The sequence below is a fragment of the Hippoglossus stenolepis genome, chromosome 18, assembly GCF_022539355.2.
Source record: "Hippoglossus stenolepis isolate QCI-W04-F060 chromosome 18, HSTE1.2, whole genome shotgun sequence".
In the NCBI taxonomy this organism is placed as follows: Eukaryota; Metazoa; Chordata; class Actinopteri; order Pleuronectiformes; family Pleuronectidae; genus Hippoglossus; species Hippoglossus stenolepis.
Window position 1 is genome coordinate 20,332,408 of NC_061500.1, and position 16,810 is coordinate 20,349,217.

General features: G+C 39.6%; 1 protein-coding gene across 2 annotated transcripts in view; it reads left to right on the forward strand.

The window, feature by feature from the left end:
* The window catches only part of slc12a2 (solute carrier family 12 member 2), a 46,703-nt gene that overhangs the window by 12,182 nt on the left and 17,711 nt on the right, over window positions 1-16,810 (forward strand). For both annotated transcript variants that reach the window (XM_035184152.2, XM_035184154.2), the window contains exons 2-14: window positions 5,275-5,394; window positions 6,816-6,891; window positions 9,523-9,618; window positions 11,429-11,568; window positions 12,091-12,201; window positions 12,366-12,474; window positions 12,624-12,748; window positions 12,952-13,036; window positions 13,139-13,299; window positions 13,437-13,544; window positions 13,646-13,769; window positions 14,349-14,450; window positions 16,249-16,404. In XM_035184152.2, the coding sequence (XP_035040043.1) occupies window positions 5,275-5,394; window positions 6,816-6,891; window positions 9,523-9,618; window positions 11,429-11,568; window positions 12,091-12,201; window positions 12,366-12,474; window positions 12,624-12,748; window positions 12,952-13,036; window positions 13,139-13,299; window positions 13,437-13,544; window positions 13,646-13,769; window positions 14,349-14,450; window positions 16,249-16,404 (1,513 nt within the window). The remainder of the gene's footprint in view (window positions 1-5,274; window positions 5,395-6,815; window positions 6,892-9,522; window positions 9,619-11,428; window positions 11,569-12,090; window positions 12,202-12,365; window positions 12,475-12,623; window positions 12,749-12,951; window positions 13,037-13,138; window positions 13,300-13,436; window positions 13,545-13,645; window positions 13,770-14,348; window positions 14,451-16,248; window positions 16,405-16,810) is intronic.

Below are 16,810 nucleotides of genomic sequence, written 5' to 3' on the forward strand. Positions count from 1 at the left end.
TAGCTTTTCTTCGAGCCTTCACTGACATCAAATTTTGTGTTTTATTTTTCGTTTCTGTGGTTTCAACATGGTTACCAAGAATATGATGTCGTGTGGTGTAGTGATTTTGAGACCTTTCCTGTGCAACTGCTGGGGTGGGATGATTTAAACATGGACTCTGGTCCCCCACATACACAAAATACTGTAAATTAAAAGCACATCAGAACTTCAGATGTTGCTTCAACCCTGTTCAGGTTTTTGTGTCAGTCTTATGCTTTGTATTTTTCCTGCTACTTTGCCATGTTCTCACTGGCACTAAGGAGTGGGAAATATGTTGTGTAGAATGACTCATATCAGAGTGTTTCACAAACCGCAAAGAGCAAAAGCATTTGGGCCTCTCAGTTTTATCTTCTTTGTTCAAGCTCCACCCACTCTATTTGTGTGACAAATTAACTCAATGGATCACATCTGTCCAAGTCCAAATTTTAGCTGACAGGTTAATGTGGCTTTCAGAATGTCTACTGATCATGAAGATGATGCTGAAAAGCCAATGCTTTCACATTAATTTAACGAAATTGTTATAGAAAAAAATTGCTAAAAGCAGACCCCAAAGGTTAGATTAAATAATTATTTAAATCATCTATAGAAGACAACAATAAAATATACCAGAACAGTTGTTCTTCATTCTCAAAATATTAGGCACAGTGTTTCCTTCTGAGATGATAAGAATAGACAGGCAGGAACTAGAATCTATCTGACGTGTTCCATAAATCACCCAAACAGATGCTCCCTAGTAGACAGTGTCCCTAACGCCACACAAGGGCAGCATTGGTGTCATTATTGCATAATGGTGTTAGCAGAGCCCAACTATTTCAATAATTTGTGTCAAGAGCAGATGTATTTATTTTTGAATTGTTACGCCATCAAAATTTGCTGGAGCAGTTTGCTGTTCAAAGGTCTCAAAATGCTAATGTCATTTTAATACATTTCCTAAAACCATCTATTTTGAAAATCTAAAAACAAGAAGACTAGGAATATTTCCAAATATTTGATTCCAGATACTTGGTGATATTCTGCTCAGTATACTTTTGGTATACTGAGCAGAATATCACCAAGTATAGAATTTTGATATACAGCCCTAATTTCAATATGTACAACTAAAAGGGTGCTTGGACAGCGCATACAACTACCAAGGCTAAGAGTCTATCTTGCTAGTAAAGCAAGTGAAAAACATTCCTGGGTCTGCCCTTTAATTAAATCCCAAGTCCTCAAGATCCTAACATTATGATATGAATAAGATGAAAAGATTGATAAAACCATTGAGGAAAAGGGCTCCCTCCAGTATAAACACACAGCACTTTGATCATAACATGACCCTGACCTGAAGAGGGATTTTTGCTCTCAACAGCCTGTCTAACTGTCACAGCCAGATTGCAGCAGTTTTGCTGTGTCACTGAAGGGACACAGGCAGGGGGTTGATGCTGACAGGTGGCCCAGGTGAAGTGATGCAGAGTGATGCTCATGCCCCCCCCCCCCAGAGCTCAGCTCTACGCGTGCCAGGGGCTCAACACTCTTAGGTAATTTAAAACGCTTATTTATTGTAACAGAACCTCTCTGTTGAGAGATTTCCATTCACATTAGTTTCATGTTTCCTTTATCTTAGACCTTGCTTTAAGGTCCGAGGGAAACCATGGAAACCGTATTTTAGATACTTCTCAAATGAAGCATAGCGAGTCATATCATAATCAGCACTCTGATCCTGAGTTTGCCTTTCACATATGAAGAGCACATCAGAAGATTTCCTGCTCAGTAACATTAACAACAACAACACAAGCATTTCCGGAGCATTCAGGGCAATATCGCAACATGAAGGAGGCAGGACATAAGCCTCTGACTCTGACATTCTCACATACATCCACTTCCCGATAATTTCTGGAGATTATTCAGAGTTCAGTGCATGTCTAAAAGCAGCCTAAGGTTCAGTGGTTCAAATTAAACTACTGTAAAATATCCAATACCCATCCTCATAAGCACCAGTGAAAAGTGATAACTTCTCTCTCTTTGGATGTGGACATTACCGTCCTCATCAGTGGACATAGATCCTGAGGGCATGCGCACTTCACTGCTAATCGATTCACATGGCCTGCAAAGCAGACTACAATTATATCATTGCACTTCCTTTCCACTGCTATAAAATGACACAGTGTAAGAGGATCCATAGGTCCCATCCCAAGGTCGTTCATAACCAGAGGAAACTGTCTGAATATGGATTGTTAAATACACATTTTTTCATGGGCATGCATGTTGTACATTTGAACAGGACATCCAGAGAATATCGGTCTAATTCTTTATCAATTCATTATAATTCCTTTATCCCTTTTACAATTTTCTGTCTGTTAAAAAGAAAACATACTAAAGTTTTTAGCATCAGTGAAATGTTTTATTTGATAGACATTCATTTTTATTAGGTTTTCTTAGTCAAAGAAACAAGTCTGCTGAGCCTGCCTGTTTGGTGCTAATGTTGTTATAACATTGATTATATACCCTCAGTATTGGACTTGCTGCTCAGCTGGGATGCAGTGGCACTCGGGTGGAGAGTGTCAAATACATGGCCTTCCTGGAATTTAAACCCATGTTGTGAAGAAAGTTTTAACACACTGCTAGTTTTTACACTCTTACTTGAAATGACAATGTTACGGACATTGTGGTGGTCAGCGGCATGTCGCCTGCTGTTTATACACAGTTTATCCAAGGGTATTTTCTATCGCTGCAATTTGCAGATCTCCCGCTAAACACAGAGTATCACTAGATGCCACAATTTACTTTTGTTCCCGCAGTTGTCACATGCTGGCTATTGGTTGATGCTAGTCCCCACTTAATTACTGCAGTGCACACAACTGAGACAGGGGTGTGGCAACAATTTGGTTGATGTTTTACCCAGGTAGTCCACCAAAGTAGTGCCAGTTTAGAAAAGCTGCCATGCTTTGGACCTTGCTTCCTCTCCATCTTTTGTGCCTCTTACATGTTGCAATTGAGGTTCCAGCAGCCTAGGCCCACGAGTACGACTGGACTCACAGGTATGCATTTCATTAACCATTGGCAGTTGGTTAGCCTGATGCTTGGTGCTGGCATGATTGTCTGAACGACAACAATTTCAGTTTTATGCTTTGGTGCTAGCATGCCATGCTACCGATCGTTGCAATGCTAACGAGAAGTACATTGGAAATAATATCCACAACCAAATAAACACACACCTGGTTAGCCATCTCCATCTGCCTCCCCTTTCACATTAACACAATGTAATTGGTTAGCTGATGCCTTGTTTGCTAGATGAAAAGTTAAAAAAGTTAAACAAAATATACTCAACGAATTTCCATGAATTTTATACAGGGCACAATCCAAGAAAGAACCCATCAAATGTTGTAGCAAATCTGCATAAATGCTGGATCCAGGATTTATCTCTTATTAATTACGTTTAAACTTTCTGAAACATGGTAAAATGGGGTTAGCCGTGGCAGAGGTACGCAATCTCCGAGTGCCCTTCCAGTGTTCAGTTATGGGGAAGTGTAAGTATATAGTAATATATCTGGGATAAGCCTTTACATCTGTCATATTTAATAAAGGTCTTAACTGTAAGGAGTTGCCATTCATCCCGGCGTGATCAAATCCCATGGCTGGTTCAAGACGTCGTCACATAGAAACAGATCCACGTGGAGTGCTGTTTTCAACTTCAGTTAAAGTGGTGACTTGAAACTCTATGCAAGTTTTTGTTGGGTGTTGATAGGCCAAGTAAAAAAGCAGATTAGATTATATAAATTTGATGTAAAACTCATATTTGGACATATCATGTGTTAGCTCAGTATCTTTGACAATTTTTTGTCATGTTTTTTTTGTCATATTGAAAAATGCTGGAATCCGCTGATTCTGCAAGGTCTACAGGCTGAAAGGGGCGGGGGGGATACGAACAGGACAGTTGGGAGAAAAGTGGACAGACATTGTGATATTATGCACTGTCAAACAAGTGGACAAGAAATGAACCCCACAGCATAGAAATGCAAAGCATTTGATTTAGTCTCAGTTTGACCTTTTATGTGTTCCATATAAGGTCGGAGGTTTGATCCCCATCTCCCCCATTCTGTGCGCCGAAGGGTCCTTGGGCAAGATACTGAACCCCAAATTGCTTCTGACAGCTGTGCTGGCATTGTGTGATTGATGTATGATAGAAAAGTGCTGCACTTAGATGCACTGTATGAATGTGTGTGGGGTTGGATGTCAAATCTGTACTGTAAAGTGCTTTGAGTGGTCATCAAGATTAGAAAAGCGCTATATAAACACAAACCATTTACCATTATACATTTGCACTATTTGGTAACTCCCCACTGGGAATACAAAGCCAGCATGTTGTTATTTGTGTAATTGAGCACATAAACCGTTCTGAAGAGTTGCATAGCTCAAACATAAACATTTCTGCTTAAGCTTTGAAGCTTCATTTTTGTCCTTTTATTGAAAGTCACTGTGCCTGCCCACTAAGTAAGTACCTTTCTAAGCCCCATGAGACAAATTTAGATTCGTGAATATAGGCCTTACAAATAAAATTTGATGCTAAGAACAGCAACATTTTCAGTATGTTTTTTTTCCCACCTCACCTTACCTATATTGGAGCTTACAATAAGAATTCCAGCCTCTAGGTCTACTGTGTAAAGGATGTTCTGGAACCACGCAGGATCATTTTTATGTACATTCCTCCCAGTTAGCGGAAGGAGGAAACTCTGTAATAGCATCAGGCATCCTGTATTCATCCCAAGGTCAAAAGTGCTATAAATGCAGTAAGGCCACCAACATCACACCATTGTCTCTGAATAGGAGGAAGGCTTTGTGTTTTTTTTAACTTGGGGTAGTAAAACAGGGGGCAGACATCCTCTCAGTGTTTCTGTCTGTTTTAGTGTTTAGCTAGTGTTGGCAAGAAATGTGACTCCTATCACACATACATTCCATGATCATTTTGAAAATCTCACCACATGTATAATCACTAAAAACTGCCTTTACCAAGGAGTCTTACAAACACTACAGATTTGTTCTGTTGCAAAGTCAGATTTTAACCTTGAAGATACTCCAATGTGTTCCTGTATGGGTTCATTTGTATGTCCTGGCTCCAAGGTTACCATGAGTACTCTTGGATAAAATCCAGGTTTCAAATTTTTAGTTCAGTGGGCTATGGGTGACAGCATCACCCTCTACTCACTGTCTATGTTTGTGTTCCACATTTAAATGTGATTTTATTTTTCTTCTTTTTAGGAGCCATTTGAAGATGGGTTTGCCAATGGTGATGAGCTGACCCCGGCTGAGGAAGCTGCCGCAAAAGAAGCAGCCGAGTCTAAAGGAGTGGTCAAATTTGGCTGGATTAAGGGAGTGCTGGTAAGCCACTATTGAAATGTAGAGATTTTTGTAAACTCAGCTATCTTTTGTGGTCATCAAATCTTCTCTTGTCTCTACCATTGGAAAACTATGATAACAGATCATATTAATGGCACTTAAAGAATCACAAATACTGCAACTCTTACTATGTCTACTTTTGTTGAATCTTCGTCTGTGTCGCTTTATTTGTATTCTTTTTGGTTTTATTTTAATCAGTTTTGTGTCCGTTGCATGTTAGAAACATGATCAGCGAGCCCACTCGCTGGATAATCCTCCTGCTGTGTTCTCACATGGGCTCACTTGGACATTATCCAAAGTTTTTACTAGGGGGCTGGCAGGAAAAATTATTGGTGTCTCTGACATTTGCGTTCTCACATACAGGTCATCCGAATAATTTCAGGAGATTATCTGGAGTTTCAGTGCATGTCTGAAAGCAGCTTAATAAACAATCTAGATGATTAGAATGAAAAAAATCCCCACAATAACGATGATAAACTTATAAGTAATTTTTAATGTGGACATTAAAGTATCTGTTCTGCATCTGAATTGAACTCGAATCTGCACAATCACTATATGACTACAGCAGCAGGGTTAGGTAACTGACACATAGGGCCAAAGCAAGGGGAAAAAAGATGGTTATCACACTGTAAGATGATCCTATTATGAAAATATCTTGATAAAAGCCATTCGAGACCAGAGACCATGAGAAGCGGTGCAAGGTTTATATTAGTGAGGAAGTAAGGACTAGTCATGTCAAAATAAAAGCAGTATTATGATATCCAGACATGTGTTGATATAAAAAATACCTTCTCTGCTGACTGCACTTTAATCCACATGTTTGTCATTGCAAGTGATTTCTTTCTTCGTGGTTTAAGCACCAACCAACCACTAACTGAGCCACGAGTAATTCACGCTCACAGTACTAAATCCTTACCAGAGTGTCATCTGCCCAACATACAGTTCAAATAATATTGTGTAGTAGCACACATATCACCTGCAACGCAATAATGTAACGTTAATACGGCATGAACAAAAGCCAGAACATTGTGACCAAACACAAAGATCTGTCGAATTTGTCGGCAACTATACTCAAATGTCTGTTTTTATTTTATCTGTCTTCTGACAACACACCAGCAACTCAGCCCTGGTCTGTGACTAACTGTGAATGAAAAGAGCTACAAACTGAAGCATACTGTGTGCAGCTAATGTTACCTCACAGGACTTCTAGGTGGTAAATGTCACGTCTTTTGGTCAGCTTCCTCTCACTGGCAGAATGCTTCTCACTTCTCACTTTTCGTAGCTTAATTTTTTTTACACAAATAAACACTTCTCTCAATCGCCCCCATAAAATCCCAGTTGTGCGGTTTTATTGAACATGTCCCCTCTCATGCATACACAGTAACAGTCCCTCCTCCCTGTAGGTCCGCTGCATGTTGAACATTTGGGGTGTGATGCTCTTCATCCGCATGTCATGGATCGTTGGTCAGGCTGGAATTGGTAAGTAGAGATCATTTTTGAAGAGCTGAGCATTGAAATCACTTAAATTCAAACAAGTTGCCTGTTAAAAATAATTTTCTGCTCAATTTACAATAACCTTCCTTCAAAAGCAAATGTTCAGTTAGTTTTTTGGACATGTAACGTTGTGTGCAATAAGCCTGTGGTTAATGGTGTAACAACATTATTGCACAAGAAAAAGTAGAGTATAAGACTGCTTCCTGCATTGCAATGCCACACTGAGGTATAAGTACTGTAGAGTAGACAACATTCTTGAGTTCTTACATTGGAACTGATCTTTAAAAACATCACTTTTTTGGGGCGGCTGTGGCTGAGGGGTAGAGCGGCCGTCCTCCAACCAGAAAACGATGGTTCGATCCATTTGCATGCCAAGGTGTCCTTGGGCAAGATACTGAACCCCAAATGGCCCCTCATAGAAAAAAGGGCTGCCCATAGATGCACTGTATGACTTTGAGTGGTAATAAAGACTAGAAAAATGCAATTTAAATACAGACCATTTACTTGTGAATTTATAGTTTATAGAAATAACCACTTTATGACAAAGCATGTATATTAATACATTCTATGGTAACATCAAACAAAAAAATGTTTCATGCAATTCTAAGAAAAAAACTGATTTTCTTAGATTTGAGATCATGAAAAAATAAGAAACCTAATTTCGCTTTTATGCGCAAGAGATTCCGAGTGACGGGTACACTGATTAAAGTGTGAAAGACAAGTTCATACATGACAGAGAACTGCACTGAATGCCACTTGGGGGTTCGCACACAACTGCAGCCGAAACTATACACCTGGTGTGTTTTGGCCTTTACTAACAGATCTTGAGATGATTGTAAATGACATTTTAGAATTAAAAGTTATTGCTAGTAGTTCAATATCAACTGAGGACGACCTAATGAGCAGTGTTTCCCATCAATTACACACGCTGTGGTGGCCAGGCGTAGTCCTTCCATTGGTCCCACCACTGTTTCATAATAAACCACACGATTTTTTTATACACTCATAAAGACATAATTGTCTCTCACTGCACTGTCACTTGTTTTTTGGGAACAAGGGAAATTAGGAAAGAGCAGCACTGCAAACAAGACATAAACTAGAAAGGCAGTACACTCCTCTGCCCAGGCCCAACAGTCTCCTTTAATTTAATCAAGCTGCACCAAAGTGCCCACAATCACACATATATACACATAATCCTCTGATCTGTTTTTTCCCCCCATTAAAATTCATGTATTATTCCCGGAGAAATCTGAAAAGTCTGCCAAAATTTGGCCAAGTCACCCCACCAAGTTTCATGGGAATTCGTACAGTAGTTTGTGCATAATCTTTTCGACAAACTAACTAACTAAATAACAAGCAAACAAACGGACATAACTTTCATGTCAGAGGGGAAAAAAGCATTCATGAGGGTTCTGCTGTTTTTAGATTTTCCAGCCAGTGTTAAACATTGATGTGACAAAGACTGGACATAATTCAATTACATTTTATGTGTATAGCGCCAAATCACAACATACAAGCAGTTGTGAGCAGCACTTTGGCGACTGTGGAGAGAAAAAACTCCCCTTTAACTGGAAGAAACCTCTAGTAGAACCAGACTCAGTGTGGAAGGCCATCTGCCTCGACCGGTTGGGGTGAGCAGGGAGAAATGGGGAGGAGAGGAGAGAAGGGTGGAAAAGAGGGAAGAGACAGAGAGAAGGCTAAGAGGGCTCAGTGGATGATGGGAGTTTCCCCAGCAGTCTAGATATATAGCAGCATAATTTAGGGATGGCTCAGGACTCACCTGAGCGGCTCTAACTATAGGCTTTATCAAAAAGGTTTAAGTTTAACCTTAAATGTAGAGATGGTGTCTGCCTCCAGAACCCAGAGTGGGAGCTGGTTCCACAGGAGAGGAGCCTGGTAGCTGAAGGCTCTACCTCCCATCCTACTCTTACAGATTCTAGGAACCACAGGAGAGGAGCCTGGTAGCTGAAGGCTCTACCTCCCATCCTACTCTTACAGATTCTAGGAACCACAGGAGAGGAGCCTGTGTTTTGGGAGCGAAGTGATCTATTTGGATAATGTGGTGTTATGAGCTCTTTGATATTGAAGGCTTGATTGTTAAGGGCTTTATATGTGAGGAGCAGGATCTTGAATTCTATTCTGAACTGAGCCAATGCAGAGAGGCTAAGACAGGAGTAATATGATCTCTTCCTCTAGTTCCTGTCAGCACTCGTGCTGCAGCACTTTGCTTTTCACAGACTTACTGTGACATCGTGATAGTAAAGACTTACATTATCCAGTCTAGAGGTAACAAATAACACATACGTCCTAAGTGATGACGTCAAATATTACTGTAATGCTACCAACAAGTGTGGCACACAGCCTGTATTTACTGACATTCTCACTTCACACACCACACCCCCCAAATTTTTTTGATAATTCTCCACTTTGAAGTGAAATATCACCACACAGTGACACATGTGTCAGACTTCATAGCTGGTCTACAGGCGCGGAGCTGCTACTTTTCACAGAACTCTCAGAGTGATTGGACGGCCTGCTAGAAAACTGTTAACAGTGCTGCACATTTTTTTTCATTTCAAGAGCTTTGTAAAGTTCTTTCTGTGTTTTCTTTTGCAGGGCTCGCCTGTTTGATTGTTGCCATGGCTACTGCAGTGACGACCATCACTGGTCTCTCCACTTCTGCCATTGCCACAAATGGATTCGTACGAGGAGGTATGCATAACGTTCTTCTATATTGTATTTGTTTTGTTTTCTATATAGACATGGTATTCTTTCTTGCTTTGAGACAGAACAAATGTAACGTAAAATATATTTTTTTAATTAGTGGTTTATGAGAGTCCACATCACAACTACAGTTAAGAGGTATACATACACTCACCGTGGCCATGTATTGCTTTTAAAGCTTTATTTGAATTGTCAGAATGAGTGTACACTAAGCATTGATACAGCATACATAACCTCTTATTAGTCAGATAGAACTGAAGTTTCCTCCGCAGGAGTGTGGGGATTGATGAAGGTTCTAACACGAAAATGAATAATACAAAAGGGATACAAATATCACTGGATGAAGCAGTGCCATACACGTAGAAGACACTGATGAAGATGCCAAGAGAGTTGGTGCTGATAAGAGCCGACGCCTATATTGATGTGCTGTAAACAAAAACACATGATCTCTGCAGCAGAATGAATACATTGCATCCTGCCTCTGCCTGCTGCACCACCACTTACCTGAGTCTTCTGGAGGATTTGTTGCTGTTGTGAACGTGTCTAAGCAGAGAACCTCCGCTGCATTGTTCATAAATGAAAGGAAAAATAAATAAAATCTGGACCCAATTCTCCAGAGTCACTCTGGAGGTCACGTCTGAAAATGGCCAGGGCTAAGGGCAGTTGCCAATATTTCACAACTCCTGAAGTACAGTTGTGTGTGTGTGTGTGTGTGTGTGTGTGTGTGTGTGTGTGTGTGTGTGTGTGTGTGTGTGTGTGTGTGTGTGTGTGTGTGTGTGTGTGTGTGTGTGTGTGTGTGTGTGTGTGTGTGTGTGTGTGTGTGTGTGTGTGTGTGGGGTAATTGCTTACACCATATAGCCGATCTAAGCAATGTGTAAGGTGGTTTGGCAGAGAATGGAAACAAGACACATAACACTGAAGCTGTCTGTAGACTGTATTAAAGACTGAAAGGGATAAGCTGGATTTTTCTGTGACATTCGGTGGTATAGGTTTCTCACATTGGTGTCCCAGATTTCTAGCCACTGGGTGACTAGTAAGACCATAGTGTGGTCCATTAGGACATGGGGCCATCAAACTAAAACGTTTAAACTCACAACACAGTGGGACACAACTGAACAGTTTACAACACAGTGCAACTTTTTCTGTTCAGATGAATTCTCCAGCCAGGCCTCGGGCAAATCTAACCTGCTTTGTTGCAGGCAAGCGTGTGTACAGACGAGACGCCAATAACTGGATATTAGTTAGAAGTAGCATGCCCAGCAAGACCTGCTGTTTCAAACGTATTGATATTTGATCCTGGAATCAAAATAAACCAGGATCAAGGGCTGCCCTGGGGACCTCTCCCAGCTGTTGAATTTGTGAGGCCACGACAACACGTCACACGAGAGTAGAGTGCTTAATTGATCATTGTGCTAACGGTGCTCATGGAAACCTCAGATGGAACTGTTTGACATAAACAACAGATTAAAGCGGGCCTTTTAGCAGATGAATCAGGCTTTACCCCTGGCTTCATACTATCTAAAGTGTTTTAAAGGGAAAGCTTCGGAAACACTGAAAATAACTCACTGGGCCTTGAACCCACCTCTGCCGACAGTTTGTATATTTACAGGTCATGTGGGAGAGGCTGTCGATAGTTATTCCTTAGTACAATACTTTTATTTGCAAATAATTGCAATATCATCCCACTGCATACATAAACATGTTAAGTTAAAATACTAAATCCATGCTATCAAGTTATTCCAAATTTATTTAACAGTTAACTTGAACTAACGTCTTGTTCATTTGCTTTTATTTCCAGGTGGAGCATATTACCTGATTTCAAGGAGTCTGGGTCCAGAGTTTGGAGGCTCTATTGGTCTGATATTTGCCTTCGCTAATGCAGTGGCTGTGGCCATGTATGTGGTCGGCTTTGCTGAAACTGTTGTTGAACTTCTTGCCGTAAGTTTCTTAACACCATGTGGTACTTTTAGAACCCATTTAGGCCTAGTATTAACATATATTCTTAGTGATCCAATCACAAGTGGGCAGCACTAGGTTCAGGTGTGAATGCACCCAAATGCTTCCTCAATGTGCCTTGTAAATGCAAATGTGTCTTGGGCCACATATGAAGGACCGCCTTCTTAGCTGACATCCTCTGTCTCGCTACAATTTCACACTGAATCTTAAGTATTTTTACACCTACACTGACTCTGATTTGTTTGTGGCAACCACCACAATATCAGCATCTTCAAAAGGTAGTCTTTTAAGTAAAAAGTTCCCTCTTTTTGCTACTACCATTCCACATTAGCTCCGCTCAGAAACACTGTTCAGAGAACCAGAGAGATTCACTCAAGCAAGTCCAGTTGCCTTTGTGTAGCTTTAAATGTGTCTTTTGTAATATCAAGTAACTATAATAATACCTATCAAAGAATAGGAGGTTCTTTGTCGTTCCATTTAATAACTCCTTGTATTGTCTCTCAGGGTGCAGATGCCCTCATGATGGATGAAATAAATGATATCCGAATCATCGGCACCATTACAGTAATTCTTCTCCTGGGCATCTCTGTTGCAGGAATGGAATGGGAGGCCAAGGTATAAACAGGATATGATTTCTAATACTATAAAAGCTAACGTAAATTGGATAGTGCTATGACTCATCATGAAAAATCACTTCAAGAAGATCTTATCAGACACAGTGATTCATTCATACATTTGTCAGTGGTGACTAATTTGTTGTTTAATTTGCTTCTCTGTAGGCCCAGATCTTCTTGCTTTTTGTCCTCATTACAGCCATCATCAACTACTTCATTGGAAGCTTCATACCAGTCAAAGCAAAGGAATCTGTTGGCTTCTTTGGCTATGACAGTATGACACACCCTGATTTTTTACTTCTTATGAGGCAGAGTTAACATCTGTACAATCTAATATCCCTGACAGTGGATGTTAGCTAATGCAGTAGCTTCACTAAAGGCTTTGTCGGTGTTTCAGTAATTAAAACTCTATTTTCCTGTCAGGTGCAATCATGTGGGAGAATATGGGTCCCAACTTCCGAGAAGAAACCTTCTTCTCCGTCTTTTCAATCTTCTTCCCGGCAGCCACTGGTATTTTGGCTGGAGCAAACATTTCAGGAGACCTTGCTGTAAGTCATCGGTAGTTAACAAACCCCCTGGAAATAGACGATGATCCATCCCAAAAGTTCATCCTGATATAATGCATTTGACCAAAACTTGATGATAAATGATTAGAATTGATCTGAAATCCCTTTTATGATGAGGATTGGAAGATTCTTGCTGTTATCTATTGCTTGCCATCTTAAGTCTGAGTTGTGGTTGTTTGTTACAGGACCCACAACTAGCCATTCCTAGAGGAACCCTTCTGGCCATATTAATCACAGGAATAGTCTACCTGGGTGTTGCTGTTTCAACAGGTGCAGTATTCTATCTCTGTAGCTTTGGGAATCTTCACTTTTAAGGTTTATCTCATTTCTTTGCAGAGTTTTAATATGTGCCTTATACTTTCCTAACAATAGGCTCCTGTATTGTGAGGGAGGCCACTGGAAATGTGAATGACACTCTCAGTTCCCAGTTTATGTTGAACTGCACTGATGCCGCCTGCAAATTCGGCTATGACTTCTCCTCCTGTAGGACTGAAAACGTTAACTGCCGCCATGGACTCCTGAATGACTTCCAGGTATGACCCAACCCCGCCATGACCACTGTGCCGCTGAGGAGAGTTGAAAAAAGTGTTATTGGGGAGGGCAAACTTCCAAGAGCTGGCGGTGTTCATTAGGTTTCAACGATTCAAAATGCATTTAATCTTCTATTCAGGTGATGAGCATGGTTTCTGGTTTTGGACCCATCATCAGTGCCGGTATCTTCTCTGCCACTCTGTCCTCAGCTCTGGCTTCTTTAGTCAGTGCACCTAAAGTTTTTCAGGTAACAACCCACTTAAAATACATCAATGATAGACAATGTTGTTCATGTTCAGTTTTTTTTTTTTAAATGAACAATTAAAACATGGTGTGATTTATCCACAGGCTTTGTGTAAGGACAATATCTACCCCGGCCTGACCATGTTTGCTAAAGGCTACGGCAAGAATAATGAGCCTCTCCGAGGCTACATCCTGACCTTCTTTATAGCACTGGCCTTCATCCTCATTGGTATGGCTGCACACACTGCTCATTTATACTCTGACAATTAGGTGTTATTTTTGTATGAGAACACAGTAAACACTACTTTCTATAGACTAAAAACTAACAACATAGAGGCTGTGGTGTCGGTCCAAAATGTAAAATGTTTTGAATTATAAATAACATTACAATTTAATTTAACAGGTTTGTAATTGTCAGAATTTTTGTATAACTTTCATTACTTAAATCATGAAAACGTATGTCTGTGAATACGTGACGCCTTATTTATATGGTCAAGAAAAGGTTTTAGTAACAAGTTAAAATATGTATTATCAGAATAAAAAATGACATCTATTGGGATATAAGATTTTGGTCAGAACGCAAAGCCATCCATTGATATCAAGTGCATATTGACCTTCATCTCTGATACTTTTCCATGGATCAAAGTTTTCATCAAGGAGAAACTTTGACTATTTCTACTAAATTAAACATTTAGAAGTATTGTAACCTAACAGGATTTTGGCTTTTACTGACAGGATTAGAGAATATGGAATTACAGGTGAGCTTTGACCAATTGTGAGTTGACTGCTTGTTATTTTCATGTTGCAGCTCAGTTGAACATAATTGCCCCCATCATCTCCAACTTCTTCTTGGCGTCGTATGCCTTGATCAACTTCTCTGTGTTCCATGCGTCACTGGCTAACTCACCAGGTAAGATCAAGCCCCACAAACAAGATAAATTAAGTAAAAGGTGCTAGATCCAGAAGTAAGACAATGAGCAGCGTCTCAAAGTAGACGTTATTTGTCAATTTCACAAACAGTAGATCATCAGCCACAGCAGCAGAGTCGTGGGGCTTATGCTGTGTAACAGTGAATATGATGGGAACTGACAGGGTTACTTGAGGGAATTACTTGAAGCACTTGAGCTGCAGATCGCATCAAAGAGCTTAGAGACAGTTTTTGACAGCCCATGAGACAGGTCATGTTCAGGAAAAGCCAACAGAACATCTGATGTAAAATGTATATTTTCTCAGCTTAATACACTAGCAGTCAGGTGATCATTTACATGATTTTGAATTGTTTTAATAAGCGTATAGCAGAGGGAAATTCAGGTTCTAAAAGGGAAATCAATGGATACTGTAGACACACACAATGAAAGCATAGTTTACATTTTCAGGTAGCTGATAAAATAACTGATCTGTCACTTACAAAAATAGACTATAGCTATTAATAACTTATTAAGTTGATTTTTTTCAATATGATCATGCATCCCCATCTCTTGTAGTATTTGGATAAAGAAGCTTGTAAGAAATAAACAAACCAGTGCTGTTACAGTATGTCAATGTTCCGGATGCTTTTAGCTACAGATCGTCAACATTCATTTGACTGCAACTCAAAACTGTTTCAGGCTTTTTGTTATATTTAGTTACAAATATTAAAAACTAAGATTGATAAGAGACTATTATTCAGGTTCAAACAATGCAGTTTAAAAAAAAAATGCTAATGAACCCTAACCTTAATTAAAACAGTTGCCTTATCCAAAATGATGTGGACAGTGTGTTTGGAAGGCGATAAGAATCCATTTTCCTCCATTGCATTGACATAAAAGTAGAAATCTCACACAGATATAAGAAAACATAGATACTTTCAACTAAACTGTCTGGTGAGTTTTGTATTTTGGATTAAGTGACACTTAAGGCTGTAAAATGATTAGCTGAATTAAATGCATGTAGTATTTTTATTAAGCTCTGTGCTTTTCTTCCCCTCAATACCAAAGCTCTAGCAGAACATCAGGTACATATTCTTTATGTGCTTCTAATTCTTCCAAGCAGGTCATTTTATAACATGGACTTAAATGGTACATTACTCAATTAAAGGCCAGCTGTAACACACACATTTACTTTTTTTCCTGCCTTTGCAACCATAAACTATAAACCCATTTGGTATTCTGGCCTCTTCAGGACCTTTTTTAAATCTTTGCATGGTACTGAGAAAAAAAGCACCGTCAATGTACCCTTTATGTCCTGTGGATTGTTTTAGACCCTGTCATTATGTAACCACACACAGTCCCACTGTATCCCATCACTAAAATTCAATTAGTCTAGTATCTGTGGAACCAAGTAAAAACGTGTGGTCCCTAATAGCTGACATAATCTACTGGTCTACAGTCTTACAGGCTGCTAACTCTCATTCTTTAACCCATAACTTAATTCATTCTCTTTAACAGCAGTGTTTATTATGTTAAGACCATGTTAAAAATATTGGAAACGTTTTCCTTTCATAGAGGATTACCTTGGTCGCTTCTGACTTAATGTGGTCAGTTACAGCATCTTTGGAGAAACGAACTTCTACCTTAACATGAAGTGCATTTCCTCAGTTTACCATAATAATAAATTTTTTTTTTAACATTTTAATACCCATACAGAGTTTTACTGGCTCTCCAAGGTTGTTTTATGTTTATGAATGTCCTTTGCTCTTGTTCTGTTCTTACTTGTATTTATTGCTGCAGGTTGGCGTCCCAGCTTCAAATACTACAACATGTGGGTTTCTCTTGCTGGTGCCGTACTCTGCTGTGTGGTGATGTTTGTCATCAACTGGTGGGCTGCCCTCCTCACTAACGTCATTGTTCTGGGTCTCTATATTTATGTCAGCTACAAGAAGCCAGGTGAGTAATAACTTCAAAAACTATAGCAAAAGTAAGATACTGTAGATAAATCACAATGTCAGCTGAAGGCATCATAAAAGTCTTTTTCACCATTGTAACCCAACAGTCACTGCACCCTGTGCTGTTTGTCAAGATTTAGCTCACATACCCAATTGCTTATGAAATGACATTGTCTTTTTAAATTCTTTATATTGCTACATGTGATACTGATCTTGTAGGAAACATGTCACACATGTAGAACACTACAAGTTAAACTATTCACGTTGAGTGTTCTGGAGAGTGTCTGCTCCCAGTTTTTACCCTAAACTCAACAACACACATCCTGGACCGATCTCTGTCGTGGCTTTTCCAAAAATGTTCACCAAAAACCAAAATGAGAAGTTTTTAACAGATAAAGACATTTTTG